At 39.3% G+C, this 20,858-nt stretch overlaps 2 protein-coding genes and 1 pseudogene across 4 annotated transcripts; all 3 read right to left on the reverse strand.

The window, feature by feature from the left end:
- Nucleotides 1-962: 962 nt before the first annotated feature.
- On the reverse strand, nucleotides 963-9,804 carry LOC103720969 (LEAF RUST 10 DISEASE-RESISTANCE LOCUS RECEPTOR-LIKE PROTEIN KINASE-like 2.1). Of its 2 annotated transcripts, XM_017846143.5 has the most exons (3): nucleotides 8,815-9,804; nucleotides 4,035-4,067; nucleotides 963-2,275 (listed from the first exon to the last, which is right to left on the reverse strand). In XM_017846143.5, the coding sequence occupies exons 1-3, from the start codon at nucleotides 9,587-9,589 to the stop codon at nucleotides 1,161-1,163; spliced, it is 1,923 nt and encodes a 640-aa protein (XP_017701632.5). In that variant the 5' UTR covers nucleotides 9,590-9,804; the 3' UTR covers nucleotides 963-1,160. The 2 variants fall into 2 exon arrangements, with proteins under 2 accessions (XP_017701632.5, XP_088578123.2); XM_088721997.2 differs by lacking the exon at nucleotides 4,035-4,067.
- A 764-nt stretch (nucleotides 9,805-10,568) lies between these two features.
- LOC120111475 (LEAF RUST 10 DISEASE-RESISTANCE LOCUS RECEPTOR-LIKE PROTEIN KINASE-like 2.1 pseudogene) lies at nucleotides 10,569-13,793 on the reverse strand (annotated as a pseudogene). The gene is made up of 2 exons (XR_016413237.1): nucleotides 13,764-13,793; nucleotides 10,569-11,918 (listed from the first exon to the last, which is right to left on the reverse strand). The product of XR_016413237.1 is annotated as an LEAF RUST 10 DISEASE-RESISTANCE LOCUS RECEPTOR-LIKE PROTEIN KINASE-like 2.1 pseudogene (transcript).
- A 1,507-nt stretch (nucleotides 13,794-15,300) lies between these two features.
- LOC149753506 (LEAF RUST 10 DISEASE-RESISTANCE LOCUS RECEPTOR-LIKE PROTEIN KINASE-like 1.2) lies at nucleotides 15,301-16,350 on the reverse strand. The gene has a single exon (XM_089923540.1). The coding sequence runs from the start codon at nucleotides 16,313-16,315 to the stop codon at nucleotides 15,521-15,523; it is 795 nt and encodes a 264-aa protein (XP_089779666.1). The 5' UTR covers nucleotides 16,316-16,350; the 3' UTR covers nucleotides 15,301-15,520.
- Between the last annotated feature and the right edge of the window lie 4,508 nt (nucleotides 16,351-20,858).

A 20,858-nucleotide genomic window follows, 5' to 3' on the forward strand; every position in this document is an offset into this window, starting at 1 on the left:
TTTAGAGAATACACCCTCAATATTCTTTAATATCATTAAACATGATCTCAATTCACATTAAATAATAATAATTTTAATTTATATTAAATAATAATGATCTCAATTTATAATAAATAACAAAAAATGTACAATTATAAAATACATTCATGGAAGCAGTAACAATGATGCCCTAATTATTCCTTCCTTTCATTTATGATCTTAGCCATAGCCAAAAATCAAGCATCCTGTAACACTGAAAAAAAAAAAAAAGAGAAAAGAGGTTATGGGCCTTATAGCCCAGTAAAAATATCTGTACATGCACACCAATAAAATGATGTAATATAATTTAAAAATAGCAATTGACACTAATATGAAAACATAAATTATGAAATTGCTTTTCAAATATCCAATATAACTCAATTAAACCAACAAATATTTGCACATGCATTAGACATCTGGCTTATCAAAAGAGATATATTGCAAATATCAACAAGTAAACCTTTATTCATCACCATTTTCATGTGTCTTCTCATCTGTTTCTCATTAATTCAATTCTAAGTTCAATTGTAATATTTTTTGGTTTTGGACTAACCAAGATCATGACTCAGTCTAAGACTGCTAAACAAAATATCACGCATAAGCTCGTGGAGGCTGTCCCATATAAAAACCCATGAAGGTTATCCCATGCGTAAGCTCGTGGAGGCTATTCTGCGCATATACCCGTGGAGGCTATTCTATATATAAGCTCATGGAGGCTATCCCATATATAAGCTCGTGAAGATTATTCTATGACGAGGTTAGTCTAAACTATATTTTATCCATCCGATTTGCATGTTATTCTTATCATATCACTTTTCATTTACACAATGTATTTTTCACAAATTCAAGGTATTATTGTTTATATAATCATATTTCAATATCTGATACTTATATAATTGTACAAGTATCTTCGTACTGAAAACCATACAAAACATACCATCTCATATCAAACCAAATCCATCAATTTAAATCTCATGATGCAAACCTTATGATACAAGTCTCACGATGAAATCTTATGATACAAATCTCCAGATGCAAATCTCAAGATGCAAGACTCACGATGCAGATCTCATGATGCAACACTCATGTGTTGTTTGCTACACCAAAAGAAAATTCATACTTCCTGCAGGGAGTCAAACATCTCAGGGGGTCATTTCTGCTGATGAATCAATCAATGATCCTTGAGGAGAAGATAGAACTTGAGAAGAAAATAGAACTGGCTTTGGAGGCAATTGCAAGTCACTTAGGCTTCCCTGCAACATATCTACCACCTTTTTCATGGAAGGTCGATTTTCTGGGTTTGTTTGTATGCACCATAGTCCAACTAATATCATCTTTCTTGTGATTTCTTCAGTTTCTACTGTTACACCGTAAGCTTGTAGACCTCCATCTTGTTCAAGATGCTTATAAATCCAATGTGGAAAATAAATTTCACTAGTTTCCCCAGCTCCAGGATTTTTTCTTCCTCCAACCATTTCCAATAACATCATTCCATAGCTATATACATCAGATTTACTAGAGACAACTCCAAAATTTCTCGAGACAACTTCCGGGGCAATATAGCCGATCGTTCCTCTGGTATCTGCCATGGAAAGTATGCTAACTTTTGGCGGGCATAACTTAGCCAACCCAAAATCAGATATCTTTGGACAAAATTCCTGGTCTAGTAGGATATTATGAGGTTTAATATCGAAATGTACTATACGTGTATTGCACCCACGATGCAGGTATGCTAAACCTTGGGCCACGCCAGTTGCTATTTGGTATAACATCTCCAGTCCAATAATTGATTTCTCTGAGTATATGTACTTATCTAGTGACCCATTGGGCATGAATTCATAAATAAGAGCTCTTTTGGACCCCTCTGAACAAAAGCCTAGCAGACTAACAATGTTCACATGAGAGGTCCTACCTATGCTTGCAACCTCATTAACAAATTCCTCTCCATCACCCTTGGACTCGGATAAGATCTTTACAGCAACCAAACGACCATCCGTGAGAGTACCTTTGAATACAGTGCCATAACCCCCTTGTCCTAGTTTTTCGCAAAATTTTCTGGTGATCTTTTTCACATCTTTGTACCTGTATTTTTTTGGAGCAAAAGATCCACATCTCTCCAGAAAGGCTTTAATATTCTGTGAATTTTCTGATTTTTTCCTCCAAAAGAAGATTGAGTTGGGAAGTTTTTCATGCTGGCGTAAGTAGAGAAAGGATAAAAGGCATGCCAAAAGGAGACCACCGGTAACTGCTGCTGAACCTACAAAAAGAGTATGAATTCATGACTAAAAAATGCCAATGCTAAGAAGCTATTTACAAATAACCTTTAACATTATCAATTTATAATTAATAAGACTAAAGGAAACATGAGAATGAATGACTACTAGAATGCCTATGGTCATCTTGAAAATTTAACTTCTGCTTCAGGGAATGGGCTTAAGAGCTACATGATTACATCTTCTTCCTCTTCTTTTTCTTCAATGCTAAGAAGAACTTTAGGAATAACATTTAACATTATCAATTAATAATTAATATGATTAAAGGAGATGCGAGAATGAATAGCTTTTAGAATACCTATGGTCATCTTGAACATTAAAATTCTGCTTCAGGGAACAGGCTTAAGAGCTTCACTTCATCTATTTTTTTCACTTGTCTGATAAGTAGGTACCTCAACCTTCGATTTTGAAAAAGGCATAAAAGAAAAGGAAAGCAAGAAACAAATTGAATATTGTTAACAAAACAAAAAATTCAAGGCCTCTTATAGTTTTTATGCAAATTACTTTGTTCTGTTCTGTTTCTCGTAGCTCAGCCTTAAGTACTTGAGCCATGAAAGACATTATCATATTGCCATCTTTAAGTACAATTCTGTTGGTTAAATGCTATAATCCTTAACCGTCAATAATTGCTGCTTTGTATTCTTGGAAGTATAATTTCATATGCTTGACATCCAAACTACCATTACACATGATCAGTTATCTTGTTTATTTGCTACTAACAACCCACCAAAAGGACGACGTGGCTATGAGAAGATGAGAAGATGATCAGTTATCATTTTTAAGATCAAAACAATGGTCTCCAGACTTCTCTAATGTAGAGGCAAGCAATGAGAAGATGGTCAACTATTTCCTCATTAGTTAAGCACATCTAACATCCTCGTCTGAGTGTTCATCCCTTTTCGCCCAGAATTTCCAACGTATAAAGCTTAACTTCATGTTTTTGCATTGGAACTAATCAATGTTAGGTGAATGATGATCCTTGGATGGCTGAGTTCATTGGAAACCATCACTGGCACTGCAGAAGTTTGATGTCTTCATATATTTTCCAATAAAAGCCTTTCAATTTAAAACCAGAGGCAGTAGAGTATAAAGATCCCTACCTGGAAACTTGAATCTTTGCCTGTTCAACAGATCTGCAAGCGAATTTGAAGCCATAGATCATGGAATCCTGTTAAAAGAGGCCTAGATCTGCAATTCTTGACCTATTGAAAACTTTCGAAGCTCATACACGTGTACTACAATTTCTGAGGGAGCTGAACATAAGAAACATATGAGTTGGCCAGTTGAAACTCAGAACCCATAACATCTAAGGCTAACTGCTTCAGATTAATGCCTACTGTTTGCCCACCTCACCAAACTAGAATATGTTTTCAGAAACAGAACAGCTCAACAAAGATGTGGACTTGTGGGCAAGCCTAGAATGGAATGGGCTTAGACTAAAATCCAGAAACTACAACTGAGTGGCTGCCCTATTGGAAACTTTGTAGCACTAATAACTCTAAGGTAGACATTCTCTTTCTTATCCAGAGCTAAAAACCTAGAAAAGTTACTATGTATGTCTGGATTTAAATTAATTAGTTGCAGCAAATTGCTCGTCTTATAGCGTGCTACTTATTTACTTGTTAAAGTCCGTTTTTTTCACAGGTTTTCGCCTAGCTGTTCCCCTAAAATTATTGTACGACTTGTGAAAATTGAAGAAAGACAATAACTATCTAAAGGGATTGGCTGGAATGAAATACTTGCCTATTATAATCCCCTTTGTTCTGCTTTTGCTGCCTGCAACAAATAGGAGCCATGAACGGACAAGGTTAGCACAAGACAAAATTGATCACATAGAAAGAGGAATGGCCTAGTAAGTATCAATGCATTCTTTTTATCGAAACAATGTCAATGCATTATCATACATAATCTTCCTGAGATTTAGATTTTATCCGATTCAACCTATCACATGAGAGCGGAATAATACATCATTATTGAATCATTATCATAAATTAAGCATGATTCTTAAGATTCTTAAAAGCATAGAAGTATCTATCCAAGAAGAAAATTTTACAGGAATATTAGCGAAGCCACATATGAGAGGTTTCAGTTATCTACTGTTGAATTTATCAACAGGATACCCATAGTTGCATATGCACTTCAAATCTCCTGCAGCGCTATGCTTGAGCAGTATGGGCAAAGTGCCAATTGTGTAACTGGCAGGAAATAGGGAAAAGCCATCATCCTTATCATGATAGGATGGTTTCCAGTTAACAACAAGAATACTAACAATAGAGAAGCAAGATACCTAATCCCACCCAACATATAGAGAAAAACAACCAGAAACAGGGGATGACACAAAGTGATATCGGTGAAAAGACCCTTGTGTATCAAGTACAAGCAGGCATATCTTTTCCACGAATTTGTTATCAATTTAATATTCACATACATCCCACTGCATAATCCTATTGATCATAGTGTTTTTTTTGATATTCCCAGAATAAGCAATGAAGCTAAAACTAATTTATGAAATATGAATCAGCTTGGAGCACAGTGGGAGGATTTCCAAAAGGAAATTTTCTGATCAAGCCACAAAAGAATCTGAATGGATATGATTAAAGAATTTGGGGAAAGATATATTAAATAAGCCAAAAATATGCAGCAGCTAGAAAATCCTTCTCGTATAAGAGAAACCAGTCTCATATAGCATGTCTCATTAGTTTTATATAGTTATTCGGGTAGAATTGTTGTTTCGTTCGAGTCCAAAGCTTCTGCAATCACATCTAAAAGAATTTGGTAATTAGTTGAATGGCAATGTGTAATAGCCCAGTTCTGTTTGGGCTTTTGGGCCAGCCCGAAGTGGCCAGGCCCATACTTGACCTGTGCTCGACACGTGGGGGAGAATGGGAAAGAAGACCCTAGCTGGGAGTCTGCTTTCTACCCCGACTTCGGTAGAGTTGCAGACTCCCATAGGCAATCCAAATTAGATTCGAACTCTAGGATTACGCCTATTTAATTCTCCATCTCCTCCTTTGATTTCATCCACCCAAAACGCGGAGAATCATCGCGATGTAAACTCCCCTTCTCCGACCCTCCTTCTTAATTCGCTACCAGAGAGGGCCGCCGGAACCTTGCCGGACCGAGGTGAGAGCCCTTCACCTCCTTCTCCATCTTTTCTTCGGTCATTGGGCCACTATTCCCCTTGAATCCGGCTGGCAAGCCGCCAGAATGGTGTTTAACAGGACTCCCCTATTTTGCTTTTGTTTTCTGTCTCCCGCTCGGCCGGTCATCGCTAAGCGTGGCATGCGGTTGGCACCACCTTGGGTCATTGACCACTAGGGTCGCCGACCACAAGCGGCTACTGCTGCCAAGCATATTTCCTTTGGGAAGAAGGAAGAAAGAGAGAGAGAGAGAGAGAGAGGAAGAGCCTTATGGTTCTCTCCTCTTTCCTTATCTTTCTCTCTCCTCTATCTAGTTTCTCTCTCTTTCTGTGGTGCTTTCTCTCTCTAACTTGATCCGAGGGATAATTGGTTGCGAGGACTGCTAGATAGTCTTGGGTTGCTATGTGATAGTGGACCTCTTTAGTGGATCAGTAGAGGATTTTGGATTGTTGGATACGTCGGATAATTTTTTATGCTGACTTGGTTCTATAAAAAAATAATCTTGTGAGCAAGAGGACGTTGATCAGGGTTCTACATACCCCGATTTGTAGATCACGGTATGGATAGGTGATTAGTTTTTCTGGTCGTCAAAAAAAAGGTAAGAATTCTTGTATACTGACATGCATAATATAAATATTTTTGTATCTATATATGAATGATGTGCTAATGATTAAGATAAATAAGAAGCAAGAATAATTTTATAATAGTTTCTGTAATAGATTGTATTTTGATCGAGTATGCTTGTAATTGATGGTATGATGAATCCATATATGAGCATAACTTAAACTTGCATAATCAAACTAATGGATGTGGTGCTCTAGACCAATTATGTTATATTGATTCCCCCGTCACGGGCTGAAAACGTGACCATGGTTGTCTAAAGCTGAAAGTAAAAGAAAATAATTTTTAGATATAAACTGGATTAAATGAACCTGGACTTTGGGTTTATCTCGTTATTATTGATTGTCCTATCACAGACTGAAAATATGATATTATTAATTGCCCCATCATAGGCTAAAAATGTGATATTATCGATTGTCTCATCACAAGCTAAAAATATGATACAATCGATTGCTCCGTCATAGGCTGAAAATATGATACAATCGATTGCCCTATCATAGGCTGGAAATGCGATACTATTGATTGCTCCATTATAGACTGAAAATGTGATACCATCGATTGCCCTGTCACAGACTGAAAATATGATACTATTGATTGTTCCATCACGGATTGGAAATGTGACTGGAATTTAGCCCAAAATCGGAAAGATAATTGATCTAGATCAAGTTAAAAAGGAATGGAATGAAAAGCATTAAAAACACAATTGAAGATTTATGAGATGTTATATGATATATCATACTTATGTAGCTGGATTTCTATTGATATTTGATGTACATACTTTATAGTGATTATTCGAGCATTATTGATTATCGGTTTATTTTTTTATGATGTGTGCAACGATTTCTTGCAGTTTTTAAATTTATATTAGTATTGGATTGGTGTAGATGTGTGGAATTCTTATTGGAATGCAAAGCTCACAACCCCTTCTCTTTTTTTTTCAAAGGCGCAGGATGTATAATTTCATATAGATTGGGCATGAAGTTCGAGTACCAGAGTCATCAGTTAGTTTATTTTTCGATGAACAATTGTAAATGAACTAGTTTGATTAATTGGATATTTTGGATTTATCTATTTAGATTAATTGATTAATTGTGGTGTTATCAGATTTTGTTCATCTTAGGCTTTACATATTCTCAAGGGCTCTGTCCTAGGGCGTGTGCGGTCATATCACGTGCTGGACCCGAATGCTGAGTTCGGGGCGTGACACAATGAAAAGCTTAAAACATAGCCAAAACCAGTAACTAAGGTTCACTTAGCTACAACCTATGGTTAACTGCTTGATGTATTTTTGATTGTAAGGGAGGCTAGAAAACGCCATCCGGGTTAAGTATACTTGATGCAGCAACCCGCAGTTACATGAGAAACGCAGTTACTTTTGGGATTCTCTAGTCACCTTTAAAAGAATTTCATATTTAAAAATATTTAAAAGCTCTGCATTCTGCACCCACAACACTAACAATTATCAGAAGACCCAAAATCTCCTAAGAAAGGAAACACAGGAAAATTATGAAATATTCATGCATGATGACCGATGACCAACTGTTGGCTTGTACCAACTAAAGATGTGTGGAAAAGCCAAAACTGTTGCTTTTCTTTCGAAAATTTTAAAAATAAAATATATATTTTATTTTCAAAATCTAAAACTTAAGAAAAAAAATTAGAAAACAAAAATTAGTAACACGGCTCGTTTATATTAGTTCGACATTAACACAGCATGGCTGCTCTATCTTTCCACTAATTGTTGTCCAAAAAAACTGCCTACCTAATCCCAATCCTAGTACCGCTCTGGTTCAAGCATGCTTAGCCACAAAATTTTGATGGAATCCGGTGAGTTAGTGCTGGCATGATTGCACCCAATCTAGCATTAAATTTATTGTGGAAATAAAGGGTCCGAACTTAGTCCCACATCGACTAGATAGCGGAGAGGTCTGTTCCTTAAATGGAGGAGGCTACCCCTTTCTCTTTAGAGGCGCTTTTTATGGAGCAAATCGTGCGTGGGGAAGAAACAGATGTTTCTTAAATGGAGGGGAGCTACTCCTTTCTCTTTAGGGCTCGTTTGGTTCGCGGGAAGTATTTTTCCTCCTAGGAATATGATTCCTGGGAATCAGATTCCTAGGAAGAGGATACCTAGGAAAGTACTTTTGGCATGTTTGGTTAACCATGGAAAAGTGACAAATTTCCAAAGTACTTTTGTTTGGTTGACCATCCACTTTCGTAGGAAAGTTATGTATAATTTCTATTATGCCCTTAATAAAAATTAGGTCTTTAATGCCTCTTTAATGCTTCTTTAATGCTGAAGGGTCTTTTTGGGAAAAAATAAAAAAGGAGTGATTCCCACCTCATGGGAAAGTAACTTTCCCATGTTTTTCATGGGAAAGACTTTCTCATGAAATGTGGGAATCATATTTCCATGGGAATACAACTTTTCCATCTCTCTCCTTTGAAAACTCCAACCAAACAAGAGGCATTTCATTACTTTCCCGTTGACCACACTTTCCCCCCTCTTTAGACGCATTTTTTGTGGGGCAAAACTGTGCATGGGGAAGAGACTATGAAACTCCTCCAAAACGAACAATACCTCCGAGAAGAGCTTCCCCTGTATAAGCTTGGTCGGAACTGAGCTCTAGGATTCGGGGATATCCTCGGCCTTATCGAAACTTGTCTAAAATAAATCTCATGATTGCCAATTTCGAAGCTGTTCTTCGGTTATAAATCAAGAAACAAGACGAAAGAGAACGTCGGTGCAGGGTCGACAAACTTACCTACTACCGAACACGAGCCGTTAGCCATATCATTGGGGCAGAAGCAGGGCCGATCAGCGGTGGAATTGGAATAAAACCCACAAAACCCACCAGAGTCGACGCACTCGCGGCACCACGCTCGTCCCGCCCTCCAACTCACTGCGAACCCCTGCTGCAGCGCGTCCCCGAAGCTCAAATTGCCGTTCATCAGAAGGCCTGCAGCCGTCTGACTCACCGGAACGAGCACAGTGGAACGACAAATCCCCCCAAGACCAGCCAAACTACCGTTCTGGATCCCATAATAAAGTCGCAGCCCGGCCCCGGCGGTATCGTTAACGAAGCAGTCGTTGCTATGTAGCATCGGGGAGCTGCAGTTGAGGAAGACGGTGAGGTTTCGGTCGCGGTCGGAGTACTCGAAGCGGCGGAGATCCAAGGTAGTGTTCTCATATGGCTGGGGGCAGGATTGGCCGAGGAAATCGGGGTCGACGATGGTTAGAAGCCGGTTCGAGTAATCGACGTCCTTCACCTGGTAGCGCCTGCCGTTGATGCGGATCATCATGGCGGAGTTGTTGGTGCACGTGAGATCGAAGCCCGGGTAGCCACAGTAGTCAGGACGGCTATCCATTCGGAATGGGTAGGAGATATTGATGCTGAGGTCTCCGCAGGTAAAGGGGACCGGAGAGCAATCCTTGTATTGCTGCAAGGAGGCATCGGAGAAAGAAGGCGGCAGGAATGATATTATGGAGAAGAGAAGGAGAAGGAAGGGAAAAGGTGGAGGAGGGGATTGTAGGTACATGGTTCTCTCCTTTCGTCTGGTAAGCTTCTACTGGTGGTTGAATTCCAGGTATTTATCTCCAAGTTCGTCGGATTTGAAACGGGACAAGGAAACTTTCAAGGTAAGAGCCCAAATTTCAAAACCACGTTCCCTTTGGCTTCAGAGTTCGGACTAGTGGTGAGGGATTTCTCCCGAGTCAGATAAAGAAAGGCGCAACGCATAAAATAGAGACACCTGTACTACTCTAGCGGGACGTTTTCTGGTTGCAAACTATGATACGCAACTTTTGTTCATCGTGCAATAAGAGGACATTTGCAGGAATTTGCAAGTAACCTACATCACAAACTTATCTCTCTCTCAAATAAATAAATAAATAAATAAATAACAAAGTTGAATTTTGGGACCGTTTGATTTGTAGGAAAAAAAAATCTAATGAAATATTTTTTTCTATAAAATTGAATTTCGGGACCGTTTTCTTGTTGCAAACTATGATACGCAACTTCTGTTCATTGTGCAATAACAGGGCATTTGCAGAAATTTGCAAGTAACCTACATCACAAACTTATCTCTCTCTCAAAAAAAAAAAAAAATAACAAAGTTGAATTTCGGGACCGTTTGATTTGTAGAAAAAAAAATTCTAATGAAATATTTTTTTCCATAAAATTGATGTCTGGATCTACATATATAATACTTCGAAAAGTGGTTGACTATGGAAAAGTGATGCATTCCACCACATTCTATCTAAAAGCCTAAGAATATTTGTTTAAAAAAATTACCCTATTTTTTAACTAGTGGGAGTTGGACTTTGTTATGCCCTACTTGGGTTTTTCTTTTATGTGAATGTAGAAATTTTATTCTTATAGAAAGCTACTTAACTATTTTTATTCTTTGAAAACTCCAACCAAATATGAAGCATTTTTTTATTTTTTTGTTGACCATACTTTTTTTCCCCACCTTGCCCTGCGAACCAAATGAATCCTGAATTTTCAAAGGGGGAGCATTCATATATATGGGCCATATTGGCTTCTTGCATGCGCTTGCCGATCAAGTTACGTAAAAATTTCTGTCAGGGCATGAGCATACCATCCACTTGTCCAGAAGAGATCACAACCTCTACTCATTAGACCATAAGATACATGCTTGAGTCCGGATTTTGTACATGACTGGAAAACACTTGACACTCCCCTTCAGGAATGTTTTCATAAATGATCTGAAGAGTTCATCAACTCCCTAATACCATAGGAGGATTTCGGTTCTGATGATGAAGCAATTATTGGTTCTGAAGGAGCAGAGAGATATGGCTTTGGAGGAATTGGCAAGTCATCGACACTACCCTGCAACATATCTACTACCTTGCTCATAGAAGGTCGATTACCTGGTGCTGTTTGTATGCACCACAGGCCAACTAAGATCATCTTTCTTGCAATTTCTTCAGTTTCCTTTGTTATTCCATTAACTTGTAAATCTCCATCTTGATCTAGATGTTCGTAAATCCAGTGTGGAAAATAAACTTCACTCGTATTCCTGACACCAACATCTATATTCTGACGTCCTCCAACCATTTCTAATACCATCATTCCATAGCTATATACATCAGATTTACTGGAGACCACTCCAAAATTCCTGGAGAAGACCTCAGGAGCAATATATCCTATCGTTCCCCTTGTATCTGCCATGGAAAGTATGCTAACTTTAGGCGGACACAACTTAGCCAACCCGAAATCGGCTATCTTGGGACAAAATTCCTGGTCTAGTAGTATATTATGAGGTTTAATATCAAAATGTACTATACGTGTGCTGCACCCTCGATGCAGGTACTCTAATCCTCGGGCAATGCCGATTGCTATCTGGTATAATCTCTCCAACCCAAGATCTACTTCTGGTCTTTCTGAATAGATGTACTTATCCAGAGATCCATTAGGCATGAACTCATAAATGAGAGCTCTTTTGGATCCCTCTGAGCAAAATCCTAGAAGACTGACAATGTTCACATGAGAGGTCCTACCGATGCTAGAAACCTCATTGACAAATTCGTCGCCATTGCCCTTGGAGCTGCTTAACATCTTCACAGCTACCAAACAACCATTGTCCATGCTACCTTTGTATACAGTTCCATAGCCACCTTGGCCAAGCTTGTCACGGAAGGATTTGGTTATTTTCTTCACATCACAATACCTGTATCTTTTTGGAGCAAGGGATCCATAACTCTCTAAAAAGGCTTCGATGTTCTTTGCATCATCTGATTTCTTTTTCCAGAAAAGGATCGACATGGGAGCTCTGTTGTGCTGAAACCGATAGAGAAAGAATACAGTGCACGCCAGTAGGAAACCAGAAACTCCTGCCGCTAAACCTGAAAAGGAACGGAGGGAAATGCAGTGAGAAAGTTCTGTGAAAGTTCTTTTCCACATCCTTTGAAATTGTCAGATCTACTGCTTAACATGATTGGAAGAAACGTAAGAATAAAGAGCTTCAAAACCTTAAAATAACATTAGGCCATAAATACACAGAATGCATCTGGGGTCCTAAAAGTAACACGATTAGTATTTTTTTCCACTGAGAATTAGGTGGCTTTACCTTCAAGTTTCTTTTGAGAAAGCATTCATCTTTAAGTTAAAAGGGAAAAAAGAATGCTGGTTATAAAAATTTCATGCCCCTGATAGTGTCAACTCAAAATTTTAAAGAAAATGTTAGCACTCTGTTCTGTTATGTTTTGCATCAATTACAGTAGTTGAAAAATTCCTTTTCTTAGGAAGTTGTCTATCTAATCCGACCATAAGACACAATCCAGTAGATATTATGTCAGAAAAAGTTTCTCCATAAATGTTATATTCTAGTCCAATCTCTGACGTAGAGGATTTTCTCTCAAAAAAAATCATCTACGTCAGAGATTGGACAAGAATATTATGACAAAATAGATAATACTATACGGAGTTTGGTTTGATGTTAATAAAGCTAATGCTGCAAATAAAATTAAGGTGGTTCCTGCTTATTTTAGCTAATTTGGGTTGTACACATCTGCTATTAGGAAAGTTGAGGTTTATTAAAGTTCCATTGTTTTTTTTGATAGCAATTGCTGTAGAGAGAGTTGGCAATTTCTTCATAGAATTGTATAAAGCTTGTGGATTAGGATGGATTTGCCAAACCTGAGTAGTCTCAAACATTTCCACAATTCCTTCATTTTTCTTCTTCTTCCCTTTCTTTTTTCTGGTTTGAAGATTTTCTTTTTGCATCATGTTTTTTCCCTTTTAAGATTTTCTCTTTTTTTTTTGAATGAAAGGGCCCTTATTAAGAATGATGGAGGAGATAAAACATGTTCTTACATGCAATGAAAAGTCAATGGATAAGCACTCTTTTCTGGAATAAAATGTCCATGGATAGCATTATATTACACTGACAGTCCAAAAGAGAATTCAGAATACAAAAAACAAAGGTTGTATGGATAAAGAGATGGAACCCTCAAACTTGCAAAGGGAAAAGTTTATCTTTGTCCGGTGGTGTTTCCATGTCTAGGTATGGTAATATTTTCCTTGACCAAGGGATATCAAGGAGAAAACTCTAAGAGATTCCTGGATACTAAAAAAAAGTACTTCTTTCCAAAATGACATTAGTACAACTCTTCAACATAATGTATAGACAAGTTATGGATACTTTACTATTAACAAACAAGAAACAGAGCAAATTAACTAACCCTGTGTGAATAGTAAATCCCTTAAGTGAAAATTATTGCCTGACATATTCTTAGGTGCAAAACATGGTTCAATTATTTCAACTTCTCATCACATCGTTGGGTATATTTAGGAAGTCAATTCATGCATTAGGGTGCCTTATTTCTGACATGGTTCACCTGATGTACTTCCATAAAGCCATGGAAGAAGATTATTTTGACTATGCAGATATAGAGACTCCAGGTTTCCTCACATTATCATCAACAGAGCCTAATCTGATGCAGAAGAGCCTACTTTATAAAACAGTGTGTTGCGGAGATGCTGAAAGATATTCAATTTAGTCATAATGCATTTCTTCATTTACAATAAAAGTTGGCATCAAGAATTAGAGAAATTGTTTTCTGTTGCTAGAAAGTCCAGAATATCTCAAATACCTTAAGCAAATAGCATGCTGCCCAATATTCAAAACTTTCAAAAGGTAGTTTTAGAAGAAAAATCTTTAAAAGGTTGCCATGGCGAAGAGTATGTACCTATTGCAATCTTTCTCGTTTTAGTGGAATTGTCTTCTGCAAGAATGTAAATGTTACAGTTAGTGCAAGATTGACAAAGTCACATAGTAAATCAATCAAAGTATCCTATATCATTTCTATTCTTAATTGTAAGGATTGAAGACTTGAAAGTTCTAGTAACGTAACTACAAAATTTTGGCTACCATTTAATTTTTTTCTCTCTTGTAGTGTAAAATGGGATCCATAATGCCACCCATCAACTTTTTTAATATCTTGTTGTTCTATTTGATCTTACGCTGGTCAAACCAATATTTCATCCTTAGATCAAAGACTAATGAAAATGGTGTCAATACTTAGTCTGTGTAACCTAAACAAAGAGGGAAAAGGACCTGGAAGAGTTAAAGAGGGTGCAGATTAAGGTTCGTTTCAGAGGCATCTTGTTCAGCGATAAAGTTTTAGAGGATTGAATTTATGGCTTTGTTTAAATTTCTTTTTGATGGAATGTGGAGGAAGTAAAGTAAACATTTAGACAAGATTTCATCTAATGAAAAGATAAGAAATAGATTCCATATTACAGCCATAAAGAGGGCAGCCTGTTTCTGTTTAAATTTCTACTTAAATATTACAGTTAAGAGGGCCATAATTACTGGTAAGACTGTGCATTCTCCCAATTTAATTCTTATAGACTCCACCCTGTTGTTCTGAATTAATGAACAAGAAATTGCTTCTTGACATAGGTAAACTCCAAATCGCATAAATTCTACATTCAAAGAAGTCAAAATTATGTTAACGGTCTCGGGCATTATAATCTGGTATTCCAACCAAACGTCAGAGACCATTGACTTTATCAAATAATTCATCTAGAATGCAATTTGCTCAAGATGGTCATGGATAGATGGACTAGATTTGAGCTTCTGTAGTTTGTTGAAATTATTGTCACTCTTTGGGAGGCATACAAGCAATGGAAGAAAGCGAAACAAAAGATTAGTTGGATCAATTTGACTGTTCTTCTCAAAAATAAAAAGAGTTGGATCAATTAGATCGGTTGGTTGGTGCAGATTCTGTAACCCTGACCTGCTCTCCTATATTTCATTCAAGACCCTTGCAAGAGGGCTGCTAGAGAAGTCAGAACATCTTGGCTGAAGTGAGAGGCCATGTTGTGCGTCTCAATCCGATCAGCCTGTTCATTCCAACTCCACGCGATCTGCTTCTTTGTTCCGTCTCTCTCTTTTCTACTTTCTTTTGTTTTTTGTTTATTTCTTTAGTGTCTTTTTCCTTTTTTTTTGCGCTGTTTACAAGGGATTTTTCTCCACCCTTACGAAACAGTGGTGCTGTATGCAATTTTCTTTAAAAAGAAAAGAAAAAAAGGGAAAAATATTAAGGTAATCCTAAGGAGCATCATGTGAGAGGGAGGACAGTAGTAAGAAGAAGGCCTCAGTGGAGCATCAACATGCAGGAACTGACACACAACATCGAAGAAGCGATGCAGGAAAACTGGACCTAAAAACGGGGGATTCAGTTAACAGAAGAAGGTCTACAATTGCAGATCCTCACTCCCTCCAAGGAGATGAATGAGAACTCTGGCAACTGGAATCTCATAACTGCTGCAAGATTCTTGATATTAGGCAGCAAGCCTAGAAGCACAGAACAATGGAACTTGAAGATATCATCATGGACTCAATTGATACAACCGAACTTTTTTGATGACATTTCCTGGAAGTGCTCTTCTTAAGTACATGCAGGATATCGTTGCTTCATAGTTATGGTAGAGGAACTCTTTAGGAATCTAGGACAGAAGACTTACTGCAGATTGTGGAATGAGCTCCATCAGCACAGATGCAGATAAATTGCTGTGTCGTGTTCGCATACCCACACTTGCCTCCACTTGTTGCGCACTCTGTGCAATCGGTGACTGTCCAGTCCAAAAGAAATCCGTTCTTCAGAAGGGTCGCATAATCGCTACTATTAGCTCCTGGATAGGCCAAGACTGGTGCAACGACAGTATCACATTGGCTTGATAAATTTATGTGGCTAGGCATCATGCTACCACCAAGAAAGACAGAAGTATTGGTAGAAGCACAAGGTACTCTATACTGATTCGGCGGTGGTTCTGGGCAATAAGAGAAAAGTAGAGCCTTATTGGCCGAGCTGATGGTGAATGATTTGGGATCAACTGAGAGGTTTAGATGGGCAACTGGGCAACTGTCATCTACGTATTCGGCGTTGGCAACCAACATGGATTGGTTCTGATAGAAGATGCTCTGGATGTAATGATCTTGACCGGATATTTGGATGGTGGGCACGTTGTTGTCGCACGTAAGGCTGAAGGAGGGAAAGCCACAGTAGGATGGTTGTCGTCCGGGGAGCCAGAATGGGTATGAGACGTTTGTTTGCCCGCAAATTTTTGGCTCACAGTCCTCCATCCGAGGGCCTGTCCATTGGCTGGCAGCTAATGTTGCTCCTAGTGCAGAGGAGAGGAGGAAGAATGAGGGGAATGCTACCCAGGTCATTGTGGAGGAGAGGCAGTTTGAAGTAGAAGAGAGTGGAGTAAAATATTTATGTAGCTCTTGCATCAAAAAAAATGTTTATATTGCTCTTGCATTAAAAAGAAAAAATGTTTATATTGCTCGGTGGAGGTAGGTAGGAAGGAAAAGGGTGGACTAGGGACTGTAGTACGTATTCTTTGGGAAAAGAACGCTGTTTTCGTTCATAAACAATAATGGTTTCGTTTGGTGAGGGCTAGTTGTGCTAGAGGAATGTGGAACGGTCGTCTTCTTGGCGTAAGATGTGGACCAGTTAGAGTCAATATTTGGACTTAGAGATACAGGTTAGATACGGATATTCAGCGCGCTGCCCGGAAGAGTTTAAACGAGACAAGGGAAAGCTCGGACAACCGAGCAAGAAATTTCTGCCCCTGTTCTGCTTTCAAATCACCGTTTTAAACTAATGCAGAAACAAAATGATCCTCCACGGAAGCCAAATTAAGGACGATATGGCGCATGACAGAATGCAGACACTTCTTCAAAATCTAATCCGATATGATTCAGTCCACACGTTCTTGCAGGATTTTTGAACAGTATCTGCTTCAAATTTTGTGTGGATGCAGATCATAGAATAAAAAATCTACAGAGGGTCCACTGTAATGCATCATATATCATGTAGAAAGCTCTCCGTTGCATGCCACGCTATCCAGAAGGATCCCAAAAGGAGTGGAAAATACTAGGCTTCAGTCAATGTAGCCTCGATTCCAAGGAGAGAGATCGCATCTCAACCAAGACCCCACATTTGCCTCTACGGCTCTACCTCTCTCCGTGCCTCTGGCCGCTGGTCACTCGTAGGCCGAGGCGTGGGGGACCTTCTGATAACGTCCTCCATCTACCTCATTGGCCTTGTTTTACTTCCACACCCTCCTCACGACCGCCACTATCACGCCCAAATCCAACACCTGGGTCCAGCTCGCGACACGCCGCACAATTCCTTGAACAAAGCATTAAAAAAAATGCAAGGCCTAAAAATATATTACAACCTCAATGTTATTGAATAATAATAATTTTAATTCATTCCAAACAACAAAATTTGTCTGATTACAAAATTTGATCATCCAACCAGTATCAGTGATGCTCTGTCTAATCATTCCTCCACTCGTGATCTCAACCATAGCATGTACTATGCAACCTGCAACTCTAAAAAAGAGAAAGAGAAAGAGGTTATGAGCTTTACAACCCAGTAAGAATTTTCACACGTCCACACCAACATAACAATAATATAAGTTTGAAAACTGTAAGAAATCGTTGCACACATAATGAAATTACAAACCGACTATCAATAATGCTCAAATAATCAGTATAAATATGTATATCAAAATTCAACAGAAATCCAGTCACTCAAGAGTGATATATCATATGATATTTCATAAATATTCAATAGTATTTTCAATGCTTTTTATTCCATTCCTTTTTAACTTGATTCGGATCAATTATCTTTTTGACTTTGGGCCAAATACCAGTCACATTTCCAGTTCGTAACAAGGCAATCAATAGTATCACATTTTTAGCTTGTGACGGGGCAATCAGTAGTATCAGATTTCCAACCCATGATAGGGCAATCGATAGTACACATTTCAAGCCCGTGATGGGGCGATCGATAGTATCACATTTTCAACCCGTGACAGGCTGATCGATAGTATCACATTTCCAGCCCGTGATGGGGTGATCAATATTATCATATTTTCAGCCCGTGACGGGGCGATCGATAGTATCACATTTTTCAACCTGTGACGGGGCAATCAATAGTATCACATTTCCAGCTTGTGTCAAGGCAATCGATAGTATCACATTTCTAGCCCGTAATGGAAAAATCAATAGTATCACATTTCGAGCCTGTAACGGGGCAATCAATAGTATCACATTTTCGGCCTGTGACGGGGCAACCAATGATAACGAGATAAGCCCAAAGTCTTTGTTCATTTAATCAAGCTCACATCCACACATCAATTCTTTTTTATTTTCAGCTTTAGACTAACCACGGTCACGTTTTCGCCCGTGATAGGGCAGCCAATACAATATGGTAAGTCCAGAACACCAAATCTATTAGTCTAATCAGGCAAGTGTAACTTATGCTCATATATGCATCCATCATACTATCAATCACAAGCATACGAGATCAAAATATGATTACTACAGAAACCATCATAAAACTATGCTTGCTTCTTACTTATCTAGATCATTAGAATATCATACATTTATAAGTAAAACAATATCTATATCATTCAGATCAGTGTACAAGGATTCTTACCTCTTTGCTGACAATCTAGACAAACTAATCACTTGTCACACTGCGATCTACGAACCGAGGTGCATAGAATCCTGCTCAATGTCCTCTTGTCCAAAAGATTGTTCTCCTATAGAACCAAATCAATATAAAAAATTATCCAAAGTATCCGACAATCCAGAACTCTCTACATGTCCACTAAAGGGTCCACCATCACGTAGTAATCTAGGACTAGCCTCCGAGTTCCTTTAACCAAAATTTCCTCAGATTATATAACAACCTAAGACCTCACCCAAAATGGCTAGCCGGAAGGTATTATTTGAGTTCCTTGATCCTGTATAAGTATCCAAGATCTACCCAGTGAATAACCAATGTAAGACTAAACACATGCCCGCACATGTCCTCACATACTTCTCCCATTTAAATCTTGATGTCCTCGTCAAGTTAAGGGTTCAAATCCATTTAAATCTAATCACAATCACCATAATTGGCTCATAGTCAACCTCAATAGATCCGTGTTGCAGTGTCCCCGATATCCTCGTCAGGCTAAGGGTTCAAATTCATTTAAACCTAGTCACAAACACAACGATCGGCTCGTGTCCCCTTGTTCATATAGATTATGGGTCAGGTCTACTTTGATACCATTTGTAACAACCCAGGACCTCACCCAAAATGGCTAGCCGGAAGGTATTATTTGGGTTTCTTGATTCTGTATAAGTACCCAAGATCTACCCAGCGAATAATCAATGTAAGACTAAACGCACGCCCGCACGGGTCCTCATAGATTAAGCTAGAAAATACCAAAAGAATGAAACAGGAAGAGAGAGAAACTAGAGTATAAGATCTCGTTGGGCTTCTTTCTATCTGGATGGCTGTAGCCCCAAACAAAACTAGAGCTTGACTATGAAATAGATTCGTTTAGGAAGATATATGAGGCTAGTTAGATGACAATGCACAATTGTTTGAATCGATCAGCGCAATATAACTCAATCCATCTGATCAAGAAACATATATCAAATCAAGAGAATAGATTAGGGGTTATCAATTATGGGTCCAAATAGTAGCTGACAATAGTCGGGTGCAGAATGGACAAAGTCGACTGAGTAGCAGCGTCCGACAATCCAGGTCGGTCCACTCTGGCAAATCAAGCCAGTTAAATTATGAAACAAGAATTAGACCACGATACAGGTAACATAACAGAAATTCATGATAATAGAGTCTAATGGTGCTCAGTGATGGTCAAGGTAAGGCTAGCACGACAGGTGGCTAGTCCAGAATTCTCTACTGGGGTCAACCTGAGCCTACAATGAGAACACTGGGACTCTCCTGCTAGGACCATAGAATCATGCAAAGATAGAGAGAAACAAAGAAAGAGAAATCAAGAGAGAGAGAGAGAAGAGTGAAGGAGAGAGGAGAGAGGAGAGACAAAGAAGAGAGAGAAGACTCTCTTCTTCTTTCTCCAAATAGGGGGAGCCCGATCTCACCCTCTTCTTCTTGGATCAAGGGGAGTGGCTGCCCAAGGTAGTCGGCCTTTAGCTGTAGCACCACCAACAACAGTGGTCGACCAACGCGAAGAAGGGAAGAAGCAGAAGATTGTCAAAGAACCGATCAAACTCGACATGGACCATGGCTAACTCCGTAACCCGTAGCTGCATGATCACAGAGGTCTGTAGGGCCGGCACAACTCGGGCTATTCGGCAGCCAGCGGAGGCGAAACCCGAAAGAGGAAGCCAAAATAAAGCACCCCTGTTTCAGATCAAATTCGAACGATTTGCCGGCTCAAATCAATGTAGCAACAACTCTAAAATCAGAAAAAGTAAGAGAAGAAGGCGAAGAGCTCTCACCTCGGTCTGGCGAGGTTCCGGCGGCCCTTTCCGGAGACAAATCGAGGATAGGTCGACTTCGAACCTGGCCTATTCGGGCTGGTCCATAAGCCCACAGGTCAATTCTAGTTGGGGTCGGGCTGGGCCTGGCCACTCCGTGCCGGCCCACGGGCCCAAAAGAACCGGGTTATTACAGCCTCCACCTCCTCCCTACCGCCGCCCAACGTCCTTCCATCACCGCCTAACAAGCACCTTTCTCCTCCCTCCTTCTCCTCCAACCTTTTCCGGCACAGTCCCTCTGGCATCCTCAGTCGAGCCGCCAACATGTCCACCATAATCATGGAACTGCGGCCACGTTATCATGGATGGGAATGCCCGATAGATCGATTTCAGAAGCGGCGGGTCATGAACCACCCCACCTTCGTGGGACCCATCCCTGCACCACCGATACTCTCCCCTCCGGCCGCTTCTCAAAGACATTCAATCCTCCTCCGCCGCCTCGTCGCTTCCCACTGCACCACCC

This window comes from Phoenix dactylifera, chromosome 5, assembly GCF_051530095.1.
Source record: "Phoenix dactylifera cultivar Ajwa chromosome 5, Ajwa_hap1_PhDact_Kaust_v1.1, whole genome shotgun sequence".
NCBI classification, from domain to species: domain Eukaryota; kingdom Viridiplantae; phylum Streptophyta; class Magnoliopsida; order Arecales; family Arecaceae; genus Phoenix; species Phoenix dactylifera.

What these genes read in the sequence shown, in the direction of transcription:
- LOC103720969 (XM_017846143.5), bottom strand. Translation starts at nt 9,589, where the DNA reads ATGTACCTACAATCCCCTCCTCCACCTTTTCCCTTCCTTCTCCTTCTC. An exon ending in CGGCTCGTGTTCGGTAGTAG is followed by an intron (nt 4,068 to 8,814) that starts GTAAGTTTGTCG and finishes TATTTGTTGCAG; the next exon opens with GCAGCAAAAGCAGAACAAAG. An exon ending in AACAAAGGGGATTATAATAG is followed by an intron (nt 2,276 to 4,034) that starts GCAAGTATTTCA and finishes CTCTTTTTGTAG; the next exon opens with GTTCAGCAGCAGTTACCGGT.
- LOC149753506 (XM_089923540.1), bottom strand. Translation starts at nt 16,315, where the DNA reads ATGCAAGAGCTACATAAATATTTTACTCCACTCTCTTCTACTTCAAAC.